The sequence below is a fragment of the Sus scrofa genome, chromosome 17 (assembly GCF_000003025.6).
Source record: "Sus scrofa isolate TJ Tabasco breed Duroc chromosome 17, Sscrofa11.1, whole genome shotgun sequence".
NCBI lineage: Eukaryota > Metazoa > Chordata > Mammalia > Artiodactyla > Suidae > Sus > Sus scrofa.
Window position 1 is genome coordinate 26,395,673 of NC_010459.5, and position 23,123 is coordinate 26,418,795.

Genomic DNA, 23,123 nt, shown 5'->3' on the forward strand with positions numbered 1-23,123 from the left:
TCACAGGGAAGGTAAGTATCAGGTGGGAGAGGGGAGACCGGACCCCATGCACTTTCCTATTTTCCAAGCAGCATATATTCCTGTAGCCTCTAATTTCCAAAGTCAAAAAGCAGGTGAGAGAATTCAGAGTTGTCCCGGCAGACGTGGCCACACCGCTCCACCAAGCCTCACCCTTGAGTTCAGGAGCCTGGATGCAGTAAGGCCTCATGTTAGCATAATTCTCTTGGGTTAATCTAAGCATGGCTGGGACCTGTCGCTCTTTTTTTTTCTCTTTTTCTTTTCAGGCCACAACCGAAGCATATGGAAGTTCACAGGCTAGGGGGTCAAATCAGAGCTACAGCTGCCGGCCTGTACCACAGCCACAGCAACTCCAGATGCCTCGCCTTCAGCCTACACTGCAGCTCATGGCAACACCGGTTCCTTAACCCACTGATGAGGCCAGGGATTGAACACTCGTCCTCATGGATATTAGTCAGGTTCGGTACCACTGAGCCACAACGGGAACTCCCAGACCCATCAATCTTACCAAGAGTCCCCAAGCTAACGTGGCATGAACTGCTCCACAAAAGAGGGTCGGTCTGACCAGGGAGGTGTGGTTAGAACAGGAACAGTCAACCTCAATTTCGGGCAGACCTCCTTGACCAGCACCAGTTTCTCCCTGCAGCCCCCATACTTCCAGTCTCACCAATAAAGAAGGCTCAGCCATCCCAGCGGGAGATGTGGATTGAAAAGAAGTTATTTTCTCTACTAAGGAAGTACAGCCTCTCCACAGGAAGAGAGCCAAATCTCAGCTTCTAAGTGAGTCACAGCTTTTCAAGAATTACCATGGATGTTCCCGATTTTCAGATACCACCTGTTCCCCTAAGTGATGTAGCATATTAAACTCCAGCGAAATGAAACAGGATTTGCAACAAGGCGAGAGTCTCTAATTGAGGATAATTAAAATATTTTTAAAAGGAGGATAAATTGCTCTTCTGAGACTTCCTCACAGAAGTGCAGAGCACAGCCTACCGTCCTGAGCTCTGAGACAGTCCGATAGATTCAAAGCCATCTGCACTCAAAGCTATTCCCCTTCTCCCCTGCAGTTCTACACCTTCTTAAGAATGCATTTAGCAGCTGGCAAAAGATCCATGCTGGCGCTAAAAAGCAATTTTCAATGTTTTTCTGCTCTAAATATGCCTTTTTCCCCCTCAGACCAGGCCTCTTGCTCAGAGCCATTAGCTCTTGTTAATCTGGGAAAATTAACTTCTGTAAACCCCTTAAGAGTTCTAGCAAAACTTGTCAACAGATGAACTATGATTTCATACATGTTGACCCTGGTCAGTACAGGAAGCGGGTTACTCATAAGTCGTGTTTCTAGGTAACCAATTTGCCTACTGGCTTTAGAAAGAGTTGGAAGGGGGTAATTTGTTTTAATCACTGTGTCTTTCCACCCGAGCAGTTAAACATTTGATTATAACCTACCCTACCCTCCTCCCACACAAAGTAAAACCTGGGAATAGCTGGAACTTTCATCTTTAAAGAAACACGTTAGGTGTTTTGGAGCTGGTGCCCTAAAGAGAAGCGTTCTTAAACCAAACCAAACCATTACTCAGTAAAAGGCAGAACAGACTCTCCCTGCCTCCCTCCTCCCTCCCTTCCAGGTTAACAGGAGCTGTGCTACGGCTGGAGGTCTAACCTCCTGAACTCTTAAACCACTTATACTAGAGTCGGAGCCCAGAAGGATCTCTCTGAGCACAGGCTCACCTGCTGCCTTGACAATAACAGCTGTCAGGTTTTAGAAATGCATTTGCGAAGATCAATCATAAAATGCTATTCTGAGTTAAAGGACGGTGTGGGTTTTTTCCCTGTTGCTCAAAAGGTAGGGAGGGACAGAAAAATGATAGTAGGCATTACCAATAAACTTAAAAGCCCTTTCCCCTAATCCCATGTCCCTCTCCCAAGACAAACACCATCATCAATTTGGTGTGTTACCTATCCAGCAGATCCTCTTAAAACCTTACTTCTTAGACCAGGGTTGGTCACCATGAATAACACCCAGTTCTGCTTTCTGGGTTTGGTTTTCACTGCTGTGTCTCAGTGTGAATCTGAGGTCATCCAAGCTGACCACCGTTGACCTAGCTCATGGCTCTGCAGTGTTCCCTCACACTTTCACATCTCGCCAGTGGATTGTGAGACTGTTTCTCTACTACAGACTGCTGCCGTGAGCACCCACACATATGTGCCCGTTTCCCGGAACACAGCAGGTGTGGATCGTGGCGCTGCCATTTACTAGCTCTGTGACCATGGGCAAGTGACCTGGCCTTTTTGTGGCTGATTTCCTCATTTGTAAATTGAGGGGAAATAACAGTACTTCCTGGAGCTGTGAAGATTAAATGAGGCTGAGTGCCTAGCACACAGCAGGAATAAAATACATGTTTATCATTCATCGTCCTCATCAAAGGATCAGACCTGGCTGTGTCTGCTGGGTCACAGGATGTGCACGGCTTCAGTATCACTGCCCAGCTCCCCTCCACAACGTGATGTCAACTCACACTCCCACCAGTGGGTGCCGAAATGTCCTACTTTCCCATATATTCATTAGCAAAGAGTTTTAAGATTCTGGGCCAACATGACGGTGTGAAAAGTTAATCTTTACTTACCTTCAACAACGTTATTGCTTGAATAAAATCTGCTTTAAAACAGGATTGCCATTCCCGCTGCGGTGCAGCGGAAACGAATCCGACTAGGAACCATGAGGTTTCAGGTTCAATCCCTGGCCTTGCTCATTGGGTTAAGGATCTGGCGTTGCCGTGAGCTGTGGTGTAGGTCGAAGACACGGCTTGGATCCGGCATTGCTGTGGCTGTGGTGTAGGCCAGTAGCTTTAGTTCCAATGCGACCCCTAGCCTGGGAACTTCCATATGCTGCAGGTGTGGCCCTGAAAAGAAAAAAAAACAGGATTGCCATCTAGTGTTGGAGAAGTAGACTGCAGTTAGGGGCCAGAAGCCAAGTGCAGGTGGGCTATCTAGATCTCAGGGTAAACTGGGCATTTTAGTCTCACACACACATCTGCTTTGAATTGAAGCAACTACGTGAGACTTCTTTTCCCCCCATTTTTAGGCAACTTGTGATTTTGTCCTCACTTTTTCTGGTACAGCAACATGGAGACCTGTCTGCACAGCCCTGGGCAACCTCTGCCAAACAGATGAATCTGGGTCACGGCTCAGAGAAGAGGATAGATTAGGAATGAGGCTATTTGCACACAGGCAGGAAGCTGTGGCTCCAGCAGGGCAGGCCTTCCTTGAGCAACCCTGATGGTCCAGGTAGACGCTGGTCAAGAGCAGGCAGGCATGAGGGCCGTTCCCTCAGCCTGTTGCTAAATGGGGCTGAGCTGAGTCTCAGTTAAAATCCTTCTACATCAGGGCCTTGGGCTGTCTGCTGTGAGGACTTCTAAAATGATAGCTGGGAAAGATGAGTGCATGAAAATGTTAGATATTCATTACCAAAGATAGAGATATATTTTAAAAGATCTGTATAAAAATGTTCCATGAGATATTAAGTGTTTAAAAAAAAAAAAAAAAAAAGCAGTGTTACTGGAGTTCCCTGGTGGTTCAGAGGGTTAAGGATCTGGCATTGTCACTGCTGTGGTACAGGTTCCATCCCTGGCCCAGGGAGCTTCCACATGCCATGGGTGCAGCCAAAAATAGACAAATAAAATTTTTAAAATAAAAAAGCAATCATGATGAAATGTTATATGTCTTTATGTCAGTACTGTCCCTAAATTAACAGGGCTGATAGAAGTTTAATAAAAAACAAGCAAAGTCTAAACAACAAAAAAGATCAGTTGTGATTAGAAACATCCATTCAGGCCATCCATTCAGCACTAGCCTCACGCCACCTCTGAGCTGTTTGCCCTGATGCTTTTGCCTGAAAAAACTTCCCTTCATCCCTTTGTTCAGCCAAGTTTTAATTTTCTAAGTGCTTGGTCCTGAGGCCCAACCCTACCCAATCTCCAGCTTCAGTCTGACCTACCCTTCGGGAAACAGGGCGGTACAGTACAAAAAGCAGGAGTTCAGAGTCAGGCGGATGTGGGTTCAGATCCCAGCCCTGCAATATTAGGTAGTCACGTCCCTTCTCTCTGCTTCTTTCCTCATCAGTACCTTGGGGATCATCCCGATACCAATGTTGTCAGAAAAATTAACAAAGGGGAAATGTGTGCCAATGCTGGAAAGTAAATAGTACTTCCTTCCTCCTCGGAGCCAGCTCCGATCAGCACGTGGAGGGTTCAGTCCACCCTCCACTGAACTCCTCTGGAGCCATGGTGTTTACCATCCATTTTCATTCTTAGTTGTATTCCACCACTTTCCATCAATTAACTATTCCAGATGGGTTTATCACCTCCCCAGTTCAGGGGACACATCGACACGCTGGACAAATGGGGAGCATTCAGCACATACATACCGCTTATTAAACTGCTCCACCTGTGACCGCTCCCGTCTCCATTACCATCATCAGCGTGTACACACAAGGTGTGGAGGTTTTTTTTTTCCAAATCCCAGACGTGGTGATAATCACAGAACATGACACAAGGTACAGGTGGTCACAAGCTGTGAAACTGCATGCATCTTAAATGCAAGATCAAGAAAGTGAAACTCACACAGAGCAGTTTTAAGAGAGATAAAGGAAGGGATAGACTGAAGGGGAAACTGCCCTGCCTGAGAACAGCAGAAAACAAGCTAGGGCTCAGAATGGCCCCCTGAGACATTATGGTTAGTTCTGGTCAGCCTTTTGCCAAGAGGCTGTGGATTCACCCGTGAGCTCAGCAATCTGAAAGGTACATGGAGAACTAGAATGGTCAGTGAGTCAAGACTTGTAAAATGGGACTTGAGAGGCAGGACAGAGAAGGACAGGGTGGTGAGAAAAGCACAGGGTTGGGAATTAGAGGCTAATTTATCCCTTCACCCAGCAGGTGTTTATTGAGGGTTAGGGTTAAGGTTATTGAGTGTCCGTTTTGTGCCAATTTATGTAAGACATTGACGGGACAAGACAGACATGGAATTTACAGTCAAGAGGAAGGGCAAAAAAAAGTACTGAAAAAAAAATAGTAAAAAAACTACAATGACAGAAGTTCCCATATAGTGAGTGGGTTAAGGAGCTAACAGTGTGGCACCTGTGGCATAGACTGCCACTGCAGCACAGGTTCGATCCCTGGCCCAGGAATTTCCACAAGCCATGGGCGAGGCTGGAGGAAAAAAAAAAAAAAAAAGAAGAAAGAAAACTACAATGCGATATCACCTCACACTGGTCGGAGTAGCCAGCATCAAAAAAATCAACAAACAACAAATGCCAAAGAGGGTGTGGAGAAAAGGGAACCCTCCTACACTGCTGGCAGAATGTAAATTGGTGCAGCACTCTAGAGATCAGTAAGGAAGTTCCTTTAAAAACCAAGACTATAAAACTAAATAAATAATAATTTTTTAAAAGGGAGTTCTCTTGTGGCACAGTGGGTTAAGGATCCCGTGTTGTCACCACAGTGGCTTGGGTGGCTGCTGTGGTGCAGTTTCAAAACCTAGCCCAGGAACTTCCACATGCCACAGGGGTGGCCAAAAAAAAAAACTACTAAAAATAGAACCACCATATGATCTAGCAATCCCACTCCTAGGCATATATCCAGAGAAAACTAATTCAAAAAGACACAGGCACCCCAATGTTCACAGCAGCACTATTTACAATAGCCAAGACATGGAAGCAACATAAATGTCCACTGACAGATGAATGGATAAAGATGTGGTATATACACAATGGGCTATTACACAGCCATAAAAAAGAAAGAAATAAGGAGTTTCCATTGCGGCTCAGCGGAAACTGAGTAGCATCCATGAGGATGCAGGTTCGACCCCTGGCCTCCATCAGTGGGTTAAGGCACTGCCATGAGCTGTGGTGTAGGTCGCAGACGCGGCTCGAATCTGGTATTCCTGTGGCTGTGGTGTAGGCCAGCAGCTACAGCTCCGATTCGAGCCCTAGTCTGGGAACCTCCATATGCCGTGGGTGTGGCCCTAGAAAAGGCAAAAAGACAAAAAAAAATAAATAAATAAAAACAAAAAATAAAAAATGAAATAATGCCATTTGCAGCACCATGGATGGACCTGGAGATTATCATGCTAAGTGAAGTTACGCAAAGGAAGACAAACATTATATGATGTCGTTTATATGTGGGATCCCCCAAAAATGATACACAGGAACTTATAAAACGGGAACAGATTCAAAGACATAGAAAACAAACTTATGGTTACCAAAGGGGAAAGAGGGGGTAATTAGAAGTTTGGGGTTAAGATAAACACTCTACTATATATAAAACAGGTAACCAACAAGGATCTACTATATAGCACAGGGAGCTATGTTCAATATTTTGTAATAATCTATAAAGTTTTGAAAAAGAATCTGAAAAAGAATATATATATAATATATAAATAAAATATATAAATCACTTTGCTGTACACGTGAAACTAGCACAACATTGTAAATCAACTATATTTCAATTTAAAAAAAGAGAGAAAGAAAATTACAGCTTGAGAGTACCATGAAGAAACAAAGAATGCCTGAGCTACGGGGGAGGAGCATGAGTTTAGACTGGGTGCTCAGAGGGGCAACATCTTGCCATAAACAGAAGGCAACCATAAAATAAATACAACAAAACCAAAACCATGCTACTCATTCTAACTCCATTCCCTTGCTCTCCAGAGGCCAAACTGGAGGCCTTGCTTTCTCTTGGTTAAAGAAAGTATTTGAGCAAAAGAAGGGCCCAAAGCTACAGCCAACAGAGGTTTTATTTAGAGCAGCGCATGAGCAGCACACAAAACGGTCTCAAGTCATCTAGGCAGCGAGGAAGCCTGACCAGAGACAAGAGGGAAGGAGTGGCCGGTTTAACCACCCCTACCTTCAGGAAGGTGGGGGGGAGGGTAGTAATAGGAGGGAGTCTCATGGGACGTGGACCTGGGTGGGCCTCCTGGACCTGCCACTTCCTAGACACGTAACCTTGACATTTGGGAAACCTTGGTTTCTTCAACTGAAAAATGCAGCTAATAACTTCTTACCTGCCTTACAGAGTGGCTGTAAGCAGCAAGTGTGAGCCTGTCTGTTCCTATGCTTCTCAATCTGTAAAGGACTATAAATAGTGCAGGTCATAAACCTACTCCCTGAGGCAAGGCATGAAGCAGGGGGCACAAAGAGGCAGGAGGAAAGAAAGGAGAGCCGCTGGGACAAATGACAAAGTGTTGGCATCCAAGTGCTGAGCTCTTTTTTTTTTTTTTTTTTTTTTAATGCTCACGTCCAAGGCATTGTGGAAGTTCTGGGGCCAGGGATTGAACCAGCACCACAGCAGCAACCTGGGCTGCTGCAGTAACAAGATCCTTAATCTGCAGCTCCACAAGGGAACACCCCGGGTGGTTGTAAAAGCCAGGTGCCAGCCACATAAGACACAGATGAAAAGTCAGGGCCAGGGACCTCTCCAACCATTTCCAATGCCAGGATCCTCTGATTGGTTACCAGCCTGCTGTCCCTCCCAATCAGCCCTGATGGTGTCATCCCAGGATGTGGAGATGAGTAAGGCCCCAGCCCCTTTCTCATGTAGCTTTCCTGCTGAATGCCTGGGAAACAGATTCCTAGTCAGGAATCCCAGCCATCCAACATTGCAGAAGGCGGAAGAGGCAGAAATGTGATCTGTTAACTACACTTATGTAACCCTGAACCTCACCTGGCTCCCAGGACCTTGCTCGTGTTCCCTGCTCTCCACAGCTTCCCACTGCCCTCGGTGGTGATCTGCCTCCCACAGCATCTGACACAGGCCTCTGTGCCGGAATTCACCTCACCTGCTTGTACTGCCACCTCCCCAACTAGACTGCTCTGTATTTCCTCAGCCCCCAGCTCAGGAACAGCACCTTACCTGTGGCAGGTGCACCCTGTCTCACCCTGTCCAAATCCCCTCGGCACTCGCTGTCACAAATGATGGTGCCATGGTCTGTGTCCCCTCGCCCCACCACCCAGATTTGTCTGTTGAAGCCCTAATCCCAACATGATGATGTTCAGAAGTGGGCCTTTAGAGGTGATTAGGTCATGAGGAATTAGCACCCTTATAGGAATAAGCCAGAGCTGCTGGCTTGCTCCCCTTCTGCCATACAAGGACAGGAGAATTTGGCAGTCACCTGCAACCCAGAAGAGGGCCCTCACTAGAACCTGACCATGCTGCCACCCTGATCTTGAACTTGCAGCTTCCAAAACTGTGAGAAATGCATTTCTATTGTTTTAAGCCACCCTGTCCATGGAACTTTGTTAGAGCAGCCTGAGCTGACCTCTTAGTAAGAACCTGAGAACTTCTACCTGGAGGTTTCATCTGGCTACAGGCAGGCCAAAGTTCCATGAGGTTAACGCTCCTGGGGGCCACCCTTGGCCAACAAAACACAGGCAGTGGTGGATGAATAACCCAACTCCCCACCTCTTGGGCTGCCCAGAAGTCCCCAGCGGGGCTGAGGCCTGGTTGCCCATAGCAGTAACGTGCTCCAAGCTGACCCTTGGGTTTCTTCTCTTCTGTGTGGTTTTGTGTTTTTTGAGGGGCGGGGGTGCTGCACCTGCAGCAGATGGAAGTTTCCAGGCTAGGGGTTGAATTGGAGATGAAGCTGCCGGCCTATGCCACAGCCCCAGCAACAGCAACCTGAATCCGAGCTGTGTCTGCAACCTACACCACAGCTCATGGCAACACCGGATCCTTAACCCACTGAATGAGGCCAGGGATTGAACCCATATCCTCATGGATACTGGTTGGGCTTGTTTCCATTGAGCCACAATGGGAACTCCTCTTCTCTTCTGTTTCACTTCCCCATAACCACGCCATGCACCCTGGGAGCAAATCAGCCACTGCCTCAGGGCTGCTTCCTGGACAGTTGGTGAGTTGGGCAACTGGATGCATGGTCAAGGATGCTTAGCAACAAAGAAGGACATGGAAGCAGTTTGCACCCCGTGCCCCAGCACACGCCACTGCTCCCTCGGCGCCTTTAGACTGTGTGGAGCACGTGCTCGGCCAACAGCTCCTGCACAGGAAAAGCACTTCTCAGCTGTCCCCCACCATCCTGCTATTTGTCATCCCATCCATCTGCTGTCCCCACGAAACACTCCCCCACGTCAGCTAAAATGGTGCACTGGGCTTGGAATCGGTTGAGAGAACGTCAGGCAGATGGAACCCAGGGGAGAACTGAAATAGCAATTGTGTGGACCGTGGTGGCGGCCATGGGAACCTGGCCTTCTGCATGGAAGGCCAGATGCCCAGGGCCCAGGAGGCCTCTCTAGGGGGACTTCTAGGTGGTGGCGGTGCAGGGCAGGCCCTGGGAGTCAGGAGCAGAGGGGTCAGTGCCCTCGATTCATTTCTCACCTGGGGACCTGGGACCTCCGCCTCTTCCACCAGCTGGCTTTGCATCATCTACTGCTCCTGGGCCCTCTCTGGGAACACAGGGGATTCCTCAAACACTGAACTGGATTTGTTTAAAGCTGCTGTTTCTTTTTAAAGGTTTACCTATTCGTTTTCCAGTTGGTCTTCCATGTAGCAGGAGGTCGATAAGAATGTGTGGATTTTCATGCCCAAGGCCACTTACAGGAGGTACCTCACAGAACAGTGCATGACCTGGTAAGACGGGGACTGGATGGTTTTGCTCAGAGGAAAAGGGTCATTCTAAAACCAAGGCTATTTTTATCTTAGAAGAGTCAATACTCACCCATTTACCCATTCAACAAGTATGTATGGAGTGCCTATTATGAATCAGGCACTGTCCCCAGCTCCAGGGATAAAGCAATGAGCAGGACAAACATAATTCCCATGTCCATGGAGATTATAGTGCAATAGGAGAGACAGACAGTAAACAAATACATATATAGGAGTTCCCGATGTGGCTCAGCAGTAATGAACCCCACTAGTATCCATGGGTTCAATCCCTGGCCCCGCCCAGTGGGTTAAGCATCCAGCATTGCTGTGAGCTGTGGTTTAGGTTGCAGATGGGGCTCAGATCCTGAGTTGCTGCGGGTGTGGCGTAGGCCGGCAGCTGTAGCTCCAATTTGACCCCTAGCCTGGGAACTTCCCTATGTTGCAGATGTGGCCCTAAAAAAATTTTTAAAAACCCCAATGCGTGTATAAAAATGTTAAGTGCTGAGAAGAGAAACCATGCAGAGGAAGGGAAATAGAGACAGAGGCTGCAATCTGAGGGGGTGGTTAGGGGCAGTGCTCCAGTTACTGTTGCTACTTGACAAATTGCTTCAAAACTAAGTGATAGAAACAATACTCATTTTATCATCACTCAAAGTTCTGTGGACCCACCTGGGCTCAGCTGGGTGGTTCTTCTGCTCCCCACGGAGTTTTGCTGGGGCTGCCGTTGTCTGTGGCTTCAATGGGTGGGAAGGTCCCAGGTGACTCCTTCACATGTCTGCGTGGCAGGATGGTGAGAAGAGGGCAGACACTGCGGGGCAGGAGCAGGTGCAGGCTACCTGGGCTGCAGAGCCAGGGGACTAGCGGACCTGTGGGCCACAGCTGCTCAAGAAGTCATACTTACAAATGGAGCCACAGCAGGCGATGTTTATAAAGTGACTAGGTCACTGGTAACAGACTGGATTGTGTTCCCTGTCCTCTGTTTAAGATGAGTCCTCCAAATACATCTCATAAAGATTTTCTATTTTTTTAATTTTTATTTTTTTGCTTCTTTTTTTTAGGGCCACACCTGCAGCAGACGGAAGTTCCCAGGCTAGGGGTCAAATCGGAGCTATAGCTGCCAGCTTACACCACAGCCGCAGTAACGCCGGATCTGAGCCGCATTTGTGACCGACACAGCAGCTTGCGGTAATGCCAGATCCTTAACCCACTGAGCGAGGCCAGGGATAGAATCCAAGTCCTCATGGATACTAGTCAGGTTTGTTATCACTGAGCCACAACAGGAACTCCTCTGAAAGATTTTCATTTGAAGCCATGAGCAGGTGTATACTGGTGACACTGGTCAAGGTGCACCCACACCACCAACTCCCACCGCATCCCTCCTTTCTGATGGCAGCTCCTTCTTAGTCTCCATCGCTGGGTGCTCCCTCACACCCTAACCCCCAAGGCAGCTGCCCATGTGCCCACATGCCCAGGGCATTTCTCTTTGCTGGAACAATGGCATCCAGCTTCGTGGCTTCGTGCTCTCTCTGTTCCAGCAACACTCAGGTGCCCACCTCAGACCTTGTGCAGCAGCACCCACCTTCCCAGACACTTGGACATCTCACAGACAACTTGAAAAGATCCAAACCAGAACTCCTGACTCCACCCCTCCCCGGACCCAGTTTCTCACAGTCACTCATTCCCATCTCAGTAAATGGCACCACAACTCTTGCATAAAAACTCTGGAGCCATCCTTGACTCCTCTCTTTTTCTCGTAGCTAGGGTGCTGGCATCATTCACATGTAAACTCAAACTGTCCCAGACGAAAAAAGATGTACGGTCTGTCCGTTAACCCACATCCAATTCATCAACAAACCCAGTTAGCCCTCTTTTCAAAAGCATACCCAGCATCTGGCCATTCTTGCCACCTCCTCCTGTATCACCCTGGTCCAAACATTCGTTGGGTCCTGCCCGTATTTCTGCAGTGGCCTCCTAACTGGTCTCCCCACCTCCACCCAAGCCTCCCACCTCCAAATCCATTCCCACAGCAAGCCTGTTCGAATGTGAGATCACGCTATTCCTTGGCTCAAAACTCTCAATGGCTTCTCAATTCATTCAGGAGAAAGGCTGCCATCTTCGCAAACACCTACCATAGCCGCCTGCGCCCTGACCTCTTCTAAATGCACCCATCTCTTCTCACCCCTCTGCTTTTCAGCACACCCTGCCTCCCAGCCTTGGCCTCTGCTCCTCCCTCTGCCTGGAACACCCTACTCTAACTGTAGGTTTGTAGGTTTGTGCCCTCACTTCTCCCAGGCCACACGTCCCTGGCCCCCCATAGAAAGCACCGAAAGTCCACAAACGTCGCCTACCCATCCTCGTCCCAGCCCTCTGCCTTATGTGGCAGATCCTGTTTTCTAAAACGGGCCATAGCAACATGCATGGTCCCATAAGCTCTTCTAAGAGAGAGACTCATTTCCCTCCTCTCCGACATGGACCAGTCTTAGGGACTCACCTCTTTTCTCCTTCTTCTTCTTTTTCTCTTGGCTTTTTAGGGTCCCACCCACGGCACACGGAAATTCCCAGTTCCCAGGCTAGGGGTTGAATGGGAGCTGTAGCTGCTGGCCTACGGCACAGCCACAGCAACACCAGATCTGAGGCACGTCTGTGACCTACACCACAGCTCAGGGCAATGCCGGATTCTTACCCCACTGAGTGAAGCCAGGGATCCAACCCGCATCCTCGTGGATACTAGTCAGATTCATTTCCACTGAGGCACAAAGGGAAATCCCAGGTTCTCATTTCTTTCTTTTTTTTTTTTTTTTTTTTTTGTCTTTCTGCCTTTTCTGGGGCCGCTCCCGCGGCATATAGGGGTTCCCAGGCTAGGGGTCTAATCGGAGCTGCAGCTGCCGGCCTACGCCAGAGCCACAGCAACACGGGATCCGAGCCGCATCTTCGACCTATACCACAACTCAAGGCAACACCAGATCCTTAACCCACTGAGCAAGGCCAGAGACTGAACCCGAAACCTCATGGTTCCTAGTCAGATTCGTTAACCACTGAGCCACGACAGGAACTCCCCCAGGTTCTCATTTCTAACAGAAAATATGGCAGAAGTCTCCCTGCAGCCTCAGAGGTGAGCTTTTCCCAGGAGACAGAGCCTCCGCCTGACTCCCTCCTATTGGAACATTCTCCCTTGGGGCCACCATAGGGTAGGAAGCCCACAGAGAGAGACCATCAGGAGAGGCCCTGTGAAGAGGACTCGCGGCCCCAGGTGACAGCCACCAGAAACCCCCAGATGCAGGAGTGAACCAGGCACAGACATTCTGCAGGCTCCAGCCCTCACGTTAGAGGCTCAGACATCCTGGAGCCAAGGAAAGCCAGCCCCTCTGGCCTGGTGCCGTGCCCTGTCCAAATTCCTGCCCCACAGAGCCCCAAAGTTTTGGCACGATTCTCTCTCTCTCTCTCTCTCTCTCTTTTTTTTTTTTTTTTTTTTTGTCTTTTTAGGGCAGCACCTGTGGCATATGGAAGTGCCCAGGCTAGGGGTCAAATCGGAGCTGCAGCTGCCGGTCTATGCCACAGCCACCACTCTATGTCACAGCCACAGCCATGCCAGATCCAAGTCAAATCTGCAGCCTACACCACAGCTCATGGTAATGCCAGATCCTTAACCCACTGAGCAAGGCTAGGGATTGAACCTGCATCCTCATGGATGCTAGTCAGGTTTGTTGCTACTGAGCCACAATGGGAACTCCTTGGCACAATTTTTGTAGTCATGGTAACTGGAACACCAAATCTGTTTTTTTCTATAGTAGTTAACATAGTATATACTGTTTATTTCTTGTTTGTCCCCTCCCCCCCCCAAGAGAATGGACACTCCTGGAGGGCAGGGACTTGGCACTACTTCTTCTGGGTCAGTGTCTAGACAAGCACAGAGCCCACAGTGGGCACTCCATTAATATTCACTGAATAAATGAGTCTCTGCTAATTAAAGCTCACTCTAACTCCCAATACCTTCTGCCGAGGCAGACGACCTTTTCCTAAAGACAGCGTTCTCTGGTGTGTTTTGGACCAGCTCCCTGTTCAAAAAAAAAAAAAATCTCTCATCGGCCATCTGGAAAATGATAAAGTTGGATCCATACCTCCCACTATACGCCAGGAAATAGTCCAAACGGATCAAAGACTTATACATGATAAAATGAAACCATTAAAGGCCTGGAAAAAAGCATGACAATTCCGATACAACCCTGGAGTGGGAAGGCCTTTCTATCTCTGACTCAACCTCCAGTAACCTTAAAAGAAAAAGATGTCTCAATTCAAACTATATAAAACTCACAAAACTTCTGCTTGGCCAAGAAAAACCAACATGAACAAAATGGAAGGATAAATGACGGAAGGCGAAACTAGTAACTTTGACCACAAAGAACAAAACTTCCTGATAGATTAAAAACAAACAAGTTCCTAAGGGTTCTCTCACACATAATAAGAAAAATGGGAGTTCCCTGGTGGTGCAGAAGGTTAAGGATCTGGTCTGTTGTCACTGCTGTGGCTTGGGTTGCTGCTGTGGCTCAGTTTTGATCCCTGCCCCCAGGAATTTCCACATGCCACAAGCACAGCCAAAAAAAAAAGAAGAAAGAAAAAAAGAAAAACGTGGTCATTCCACTGCAGCTCAACAGTAACAAATCCAACTAGTATCCATGAGGACTTGGGTTTGATCCCTGATCTGGCGTTGCCGTGAGCTGTGGCATAGGCTGGCCGCTGCAGCTCCAATTCGACCCCTAGCCTGGGAACCTCCATATGCATGTGGTCCTAAAAAGACAAAAAAAAAAAAAAAAAAAAAAAGAAAGAAAGAAAAGAAAAGAAGAGAAAGAAAGAAAAAGAAACAAGAAAATGAAAAATGTAAAATAAAATTACACTGAGTGTACACCCGAAATTAACATAATTTTGTAAACCAACTCTACTTCAATTAGAAACAAAAAAATTACACTGAGAAACTATTTCTTCCCACCAGATTGGCCCAAATCCCAAACCATGGCAATAAAAGGTCGGCAGGGTGGTGGGGAGAAGGGGCTCTCACACTCTGTTGGTGAGACTGCTAATCCAATTGGTGTACCGCTGAGCTAGGGAAGTGAGCCCTACGGATTGATGTTCTGCGGGTCTGCCCTCAGCTCTAACAACAGCATTGCTGGGAACGTATCCACAGGTATGTCTGCACGTACATGAACTGACATATGTACAAAGTTACTGAGTTCCCGTCGTGGCTCAGTGGTTAACGAATCTAAGAACCATGAGGTTGCGGGTTCAGTCCCTGCCCTTGCTCAGTGGGTTAAGGATCCAGCGTTGCTGTGAGCTGGGTGTAGGTTGCAGACATGGCTCGGATCCCGTGTTGCTGTGGCTCTGGCATAGGCCGGCAGCTACAGCTCCGATTAGACCCCTAGCCTAGGAACCTCCGTATGCTGCGGGAGCGGCCCTAGAAAAGACAAAAAAAATAAAAAATAATAAAAATTTTTTAAAAATTAAATAAGGAGTTCCCGTCGTGGCGCAGTGGTTAACGAATCCGACTAGGAACCATGAGGTTGCGGGTTCGGTCCCTGCCCTTGCTCAGTGGGTTAATGATCCGGCGTTGCCGTGAGCTGTGGTGTAGGTTGCAGACGCGGCTCGGATCCCGCGTGCGTTGCCGTGAGCTGTGGTGTAGGTTGCAGACGCGGCTCGGATCCTGCGTTGCTGTGGCTCTGGCGTAGGCCAGTGGCTACAGCTCCGATTCAACCCCTAGCCTGGAAACCTCCATATGCCGCGGGAGCGGCCCAAAAAATAGCAACAACAACAACAACAAAAGACAAAAGACAAAAAGAAAAAAAAAAAATTAAATTAAAAAAAACAGAAAAAAAACAAGTTACTCATGGTAGCATTCTTCACAGTAGCAAAACTTTGGGAACATAAATGTCCATCAGGACAAGACCCCTAACCTAAGTTATGGTACATCCACATACCATGAAAGCAGAGAGCTGTAAAGCAGAATGAGAGCATGTTTTGGTACTATTATGGAAAGAGCTACTAGATGCATTTTTTAAAGAAAAATGTGGTGTGGGGGGAGGGATAAATTAAGAGTTTGGGCTTAACAGGAGTTCCCGTTGTGGCTCAGTGGTTAACAAAACCGACTAGTATCCATGAGGACACTGGTTCGATCCCTGGCCTTGCTCAGTGGGTTAAGGATCCCGTGTTGCTGTGAGCTGTGGTGTAGGCCAGCAGCTACAGCTCTGATTCGACTCCTGCCTGGGAACCTCCATATGCCACGGGTGCAGCCCTAAAAAGAAAAAAAAAAAAAAAAAAAAAAAAAGTGTTTGGGATTAATATACAAACTACTTTTTATAAAATAAACAACAATGTCTTATTGTATAGCACCGAGAACTATACTCAATATCTTGTAATAAACTCTAATGGAAAAAATATGAAAAAGAATATATATGCATGTTAAACTGAATTATTTTGCTGTGTACCAAGAACACAACATTGTAAATTTACTTCAGTAAAAAAAATAAAACAAAACTTAAAAAAGAAAAATGCAAGGTTCCAGCAAGTATGCACAATGCTATATGTTAATTAAAAAATAACAGCAAAGAATAAAGCTACATATATTTGCTTCTATCTGAGTAAAGAAACTCAAGAAAGGTAACACGAGAGGCTAAAAGTGCTTGGCTACAATAGTTGTCAATAGATTTCAGAAACATATTTGAAGGGAAAACTTTTCTCTGCACACATTTTAGAGTTCTAAAAATTTCTCCACAAACACCATATAATTTGCAATAAGTGATCCATTCCTTTAGCCCCAAAAGAGGTCCCTTATTATTGGGGGGGGCACTCACGGCATGTGGAACTTCCTGGGCTAGGAATCAAACCTGCACCAGGGCACTGACCTAAGCCACAGCAGTGACAATGCTAGATCCTTAACCTGCTGAGCCACCAGGGAACGTCAAGACTTTTCTTTTTATTTTTTATTTTTTATTTTTGATTTTTTATTTTAGGGTCACACCAGCGGCATATGGAAGTTCCGAGGCTAGGGGTAGAATAATAGCTACAGTTGCTGGCCTATGCCACAGCCATAGCAACTCGGGATCTGAGCCTCATCTGCAACCTACACCACAGCTCATGGCAACACCAGATCCTTAACCCACTGAGCGGGGCCAGGGATAGAATCCGAGTCCTCATGGAGACTAGTCTGGTTTATTATCACTGAGCCACGATGGGAACTCCCACATTCTTTCCCAAGACTTTTAAAATGTAAATACTCCAGGAGTTCCCTCATGGCTCAGCGGGTTAAGGATCTGGGGTTGGCACTGCTGTAGCTCTGGTTACATCTGTGGCGTAGGTCTGACTGTGGCAAAGGAAACACTGCATGCAGCAGGTGCAGCCAAAATAAATAAATAAATATAAAATAAAATGGAACTATTCCATGGAGAAGTAGCCAGAGCCTAAGGACCTCAGTCTTTTTCACCCCTAAGAATCCATTCCCATAATTCCTCCCTCCTTCACCTTGGAGACCTCCAAGTGAACCACCCCTTGGTTCCTAGAGTGTTGGCTGCTAAATAGCCTGGTGGTCATGCCTTCCCCTCCCCGCAGGGACAACCCACAGCCAATACCCAGCCTCTCTGACCTTGAGGTGGAACAGCATCCCGAGGTGGAACAGCATCACGGCACCTCAGGCTCCAGAGCTCCCCCTGGGATCAGCCTGAGGCTAGACTCCAGCTGAGCCCTCATCCTTGCCTGGGTTCTTTCTGCTGTACTTTGCATCTCTCACCTCCTTGTTGGTTTCTCCTGAGGGCTCCCCCAGTAGATTCTTCCTCATTCCCTGTCTCAGGCTTTGCTTCAAGGAACCCAACCTAAGGCATCAACCAAATAAACCACACTGACAGCTAACAGACGCCTCTCTCCAAAACGAACTATCAGGAGGCACTTCCTTTTTTTTTTTTTTTTTTTTTTTTCATTTCAGGACTGCACCCACAGCTATGGAAGTTTCCAGGCGAAGGGTCAAATCAGAGCGACAGCTGCCACCCTACACCACAGCTCATGGCAACAAAGGACCTTACACTGAGCAAGGCCAGGGTTTGAACCCACATCCTCATGGATACTAGCCAGATTTGTAGCCTGCTGAGCCACGACCGGAACTCCAGGAGACACTTCTGACAAGCACAAGGATCGGTTTCCATACTAGGTGCTGACCTAACACCAAAATACTGCTGGGTGGGTTTCATGCAGACTAAGAAATGGTTTCCAGCAAGGGATATGAAACACTGACAATAGCTCATCTGTTTCTATCCTCACCACCTATGGACTTAAGTTTCCAGGACCACCAGCCTAAGAATCAGTGGATGTTGTAGCTGGATTTCCCGACAGTGGCTGAGAGCAGGACAGGCAAACAGGGTTGGGAGCAGGGGGTCAGAGGCTTGGGTGGTTGTCAGCGGGTTTTGCCTGCAGTGGCAGACTGTGAGCTGCAACCCCCAACCCTGCCAACATCCGTTCCCCAATCCCAGCAGAGCGCTGTCGCTGGGAGGGCTGCATTTTCCTGCTCCCCACATGATTTGGGGAGATCATCACCCTGGAATGTGAGTGGAAGGACCAGGTGCCACATTTGGTCAGCAGCTTCAGAGGGGTAGGTGTGACCCTGACACTCCTGTACCAGACTCAGTGCCACCCCATCCAGGCCCCCTTGGCATTTGCTCTATGTGGTGCATAGGATTGCTTATGGCCAAGCCTTCGACCTCTGCCTGAGGGCTTTTCCTGGCACAGGAAGTTTGACCAGTGCACAGAGCAAGGTAGACATGCCTAGAAATGAATGCCCCCCCCCTTGCCAGCACCCACAACCAAACCCCCAGGTGTGGGGAGCTGGTGGACAATGGCTTCCTACGTCTCTCAAGTGGGGTAACTAAGGCAGGTCTGTACTGTCTCCCAGAGATGACCGATGGGATTGCCCAAAGCATTTTTTTTCTTTCTTTTTTTTTTTTTTAGGGCCACACCTGCAGCATATGGAGGTTCCCAGGCTAGGGATCTAATCGGAGCTATAGCCGCTGGCCTACACCAGAACCACAGCAATTCAGGATCTGTGTCACGTCTGTGACCTACACCACAGCTCACAGCAACCCCGGATCCTTAACCCACCGAGCGAGGCCAGGGATCAAACCTGCAACCTCATGATTCCTAGTTAGATTCGTTAACCACTGAGCCACGACGGGAACTCCAAAGCATAACTTTCTTGGTTACAGTCCCTTTATTGGTTGTCTCTCTTCTCCTGTCACACTTCCCTACAGATGCTTCCTGGGATCACCTCCTAAGCCACTGACATGACCTTGAACTCTTGCCTCAAAATCAGCTTCTAGAGGAACACAAACCAAGACAATTCTCTTGGTGGCTAAAACCCACAGAGCCCCTGGTCCAACCATGCACATGTTGACAAGATCCCAGGGCGTGACAGTAACAAAAGAAAGAAGTCCAGGTCCCTGAGTGTTGGCCTGGAGGGGAACTACCCATCAACCCAGAACTGCTAGGTGAGGAAGAAATACCCTTCCGCCTTCTTTAAGCCATACCCCATGCTGTGAATCTTTGTTACAGCAGCTGGGCCTTGTCTGAGCTGGTCCACCTGCCCAAGCTCCATTTCCTCTTTGGTCACAGCACCCTGCTTTTCTGCTAGAGAACAACTTTCCCACTCATCCCAGGCCAGAGGTGTAGCCAGCCTACTCTCTCCAGCCCTGCTTCAGAGGAGCAAGGAGTACAAGGCTCAAACCTGGGGCAAGAGAGCCCTGTACCTCAGAGAGCACAGTGATTGGCTGGGGTGGAAGTGGGGGGCAGTGATGAGAGCCAAACTGGGCCAATGAGAGACAAGAAGCATCAGCCCAGGATCTTTGGCTGGAAGATAACTCCCACTTTGGCTGGGCTGCTGCACTGTGGGACCACCCAACCCTCACCTGAGCAAGAAGCCACCTGAAGAAAATCCAGATGAAAGACAGAAAGAAGGATGATATGATTCAAGCACCTAGAACCAGCCACCCCTCAAGCTGGAAGAACTCTAGAAGTTACAGCCAATACATTCTTTGTTCCATTAAAGTCATTTTATTTTATTTTTTCTGTCTTTTCAGGGCCGCACCCGTGGACATGGAGGTTCCCAGGCTAGGGGTGCAATGGGAGCTGTAGCTGCCAGCCTACATCACAGCCACAGCAATGCCAGATCCGAGCCACGTCTGCCACCTACACCACAGCTCACGGCAACGCCAGATCCTTAACCCTCTGAGAGAGGCCAGGGATCGAACTCAAAACCTCATGGTTCCTACTTGGATTCGTTTCCACTGCGCCACGACGAGAACTCCCCATTAAAGTCATTTTAAACTGGGTTTTCATCACTTGCAACCAAAAGAGCTCTGTTTAGTAAAAATCTGACCCTAAAGAGAACACCATGTCAGCAGTTTACCACCCCTGTGCAAAACAGGTCCCAGGCCAGCTGGTCCAGCCAGAGTCATTTAGATGTTCCCTTATAAGAATGCGCCTTTTTGTTGTCTTAATCACCCAGATAACTGAGGGAAGCAAGTCTGCTGCCATCTAGCCTCTCTCTCCTCCGAATCAAGTGCTGAGAGACATGCAATGTGCCCTCTGGACCCAGGGTTGAGCCCTCAGCACTGGCTCTGTCCCTCAAGGCTGCACCGGGCAACCACCACACCCCACCCCACTGTGCCGCTGTCAGTCCCAAGGGCAACCCCTGCCACTGCTTAGGCTCGAGAGTGGCCACTTAGACCATGTAGCACTGCAGCCTTGGCCCAAACACCCAGAGCTTCGGATGCAGCGGAGTAGGAACCACAGAGACCCCTCAGATTGGACCCTCAGTCTGAGCCTTGCCCTTTGGAGAAGCCAGATGGGAAGGATCTGCCCATCTCACGCCTGCCTCCCGTGCAGCCATCGTCACCCCTGAGGTCCTGTCTTTCCTCTCCGAAGGGAGGATGGGGAGACAGAGGAAAAGAGGAGGTATGACTATTTAGGATTCCTGGCCCCTTCCTCCAGCCCCAGCCTCTGTGGTCCCCTCACTGCCCCTGGGCGCAGGGATGCTGACCCCCCACACACCCAGGAACACTTGGAGGATTGCTCCAGAGAACTCAGTGCAACAAGGGGTGCTCAACTGGAGGGCTTTCTTCCTTCCTTCCTCCTTCCCTCTCTTTCTTTCTCTTTCTCTCCTTCCTCCCTCCCTTCCTCCCTTCCGAAAAGTGCTGACTCGGCAGAAAAATGTTAACTGACAGGACCTATCACTTAAACTTCCAGATCTTGGCATGAGGCTTGGCCCACAGTGGTGGTAGAGGGGAGAGAAGTAAGGAGAGAAGGTGGGGGGGGGACAATGGAAGGAGGAAGGAAACAGGAAAATGGCCCCATCATCCAAATGCTGTTCCCCCGGACCAAGGTGGCCCAGCCTCAAAGAAAGACTTTCTTGGAGTTCCCGTTGTGGCTCAGTGGTTATCGAATCTGACTAGGAATCACGAGGTTGCAAGTTCGATCCCTGGCCTTGCTCAGTGGGTTAAGGATACGGCGTTGCCATGAGGTGTGGTGTAGGTCGCAGATGCTGCTCGGATCCCACATTGCTGTAGCTGTGGCGTCGGCTTGGCAGATACAGCTCTGATTGGACCCCTAGCCTGGGAACCTCCATATGCCGTGGGTGCGGCCCTAGAAAAGGCAAAAAAAAACAAAGGAACAAACAAAAAAAGACTTTCTTGACTTTCCAGGGTGGACAGGAACCTGCTCATTCGGCCCAGGCAGCTCCCGGGACTGGCGTAAATCTCTCCCCAGCCCCAGGGGTGCCCTGAAGGGTCTAGGTCCTTCCTCCTGCCCCACCAGGCACAGAGGGACCCTGGAAACCACTCACACCTGACCCCCGGTCGGCTGCCTCCCTTTTGCCCCACCTTGGCCTCAGACTGGCTTTATCGTTAACCTTCCAGGTGAGGAGGGGCAGGTGGCCAAAGGTCAAAGGCTGTCACATGCCCTGAAGGAGACGCTGACGGCGCCATCTGTCCCGCCGGGGTGCTATCTCCCCACCCTCCAGCCTTGGCCCCAAGTCATCCCCAGTGCCAGACTCAAGGAAGGGAGGGTGGCCTTCAGCCAGCAGGCCCCAGCCCCAGAGGACAGAACGTCTCTGCAGGAACCACCTGCCAAGCCCAGCTCAGCCCGGCGACTCTGCTTGTCAGCCACGTGTGGTGCTATCTTGTCACCAGCCGTCTGTTTACCTTCACCCAAAGCTCAAGATCTGCCTCTTCAAACCCACCCACTAGTACAAAATATCAACCCACAGATAACCTGAAGTCGAAGGTCCCATGATGAGCCCTAAACGGAGCTACAGGCCAGCGCTCTCCTATTTCATTCTGATCAGGAGAATTTCACCAGGACATTCCATTTATTAAAATAATTCCTGTAATCTCTTTCAGAATAATATAATTCATTTTCCTTGCCGGAGTAGCATTTCAAGTGAAAGTACTTTTATTTTAAGTCACCACATCAATCTCTCCAAGGGGTGTCTCTCTAAGAACACTCTTGCCTCCATGTGTGAAAATCCTTAAAAAAAAAAAAATCCTGCACCGTGATCACAGCCACATCCACAAACTGTCATTCATGTGACCATGTTCCCTAGGACCCCAGGGGTTGGGGGGCCTGATGCCACTGTCAGAATTGACAGCCTTGGATCGGAGCCCCAGCTGAGGCTCCCAAAGCACAGAGAGATGAACAAAACACTTGTACTTGGAAAGGGCCCACGGGCCAGAGACCCTCAAGACCAGAAATCCGTGTACACATGGCAGCGTTGGCGTCCCCCTTCCTCCTCTCATTTCTCCTCCTCCTCCTCCTCCTCACTCAGTTTGGCGTTCTCCTGGAGCGTGGACGTCAGCTTGTTTTGCAAGAGGGCTGCCAGTTTTTTGGATGTCTTTTTGAGGAAGGCGCTGCCTGGGTGGGCACCGTTCACGTGCAGGTACAGGTCCTCCTGCGTGGGGCCGGTATAGCCGCAGTCCTCGCAGACGTACAGCTTGTCCCGGCGCTGCTTGTAGGCGTACTGCTGCTGCACGCCATGGATCTTCTTCAGGTGGGACTCCAACGAGCAGCGCTGGGTGAAGGCCTTGTGGCAGATGTCACATTTGTAGGGGCGAATGCCTGCAAGGGCAAGGGGCAGACACAGCACTGGTTGGTCTTGGCCAAGCCAGAGCCTCCCACCCATGAAGCCATCAAAAGTCATCATGAACAACCCAATGGCCAGAAAGCAAACAGCCCAATTCAAAAATGGGCAGAAGAGAAAAAAGAACAAAATTTGCAGCAACCTGGATGGAACTAGAGACTCTCATACTAAGTGAAGTAAGTCAGAAAGAGAAAGACAATACCATATGATGTCACTTACAGCTGGAATCTAATATATGGCACAAATGAACCTTTCCACAGAAAAGAAACTCATGGACTTGGAGAATAGACTTGTGG

The 23,123-nt window shown here is 48.7% G+C and overlaps 1 protein-coding gene across 1 annotated transcript in view; it reads right to left on the reverse strand.

The window, feature by feature from the left end:
- OVOL2 (ovo like zinc finger 2) overlaps nt 22,121-23,123 on the reverse strand; it is a 33,915-nt gene continuing 32,912 nt past the window's right edge. Inside the window, 1 exon segment of the mRNA XM_021077829.1 lies at nt 22,121-22,805. Coding sequence (XP_020933488.1) covers nt 22,483-22,805 — 323 coding nt within the window. The 3' untranslated portion in view covers nt 22,121-22,482.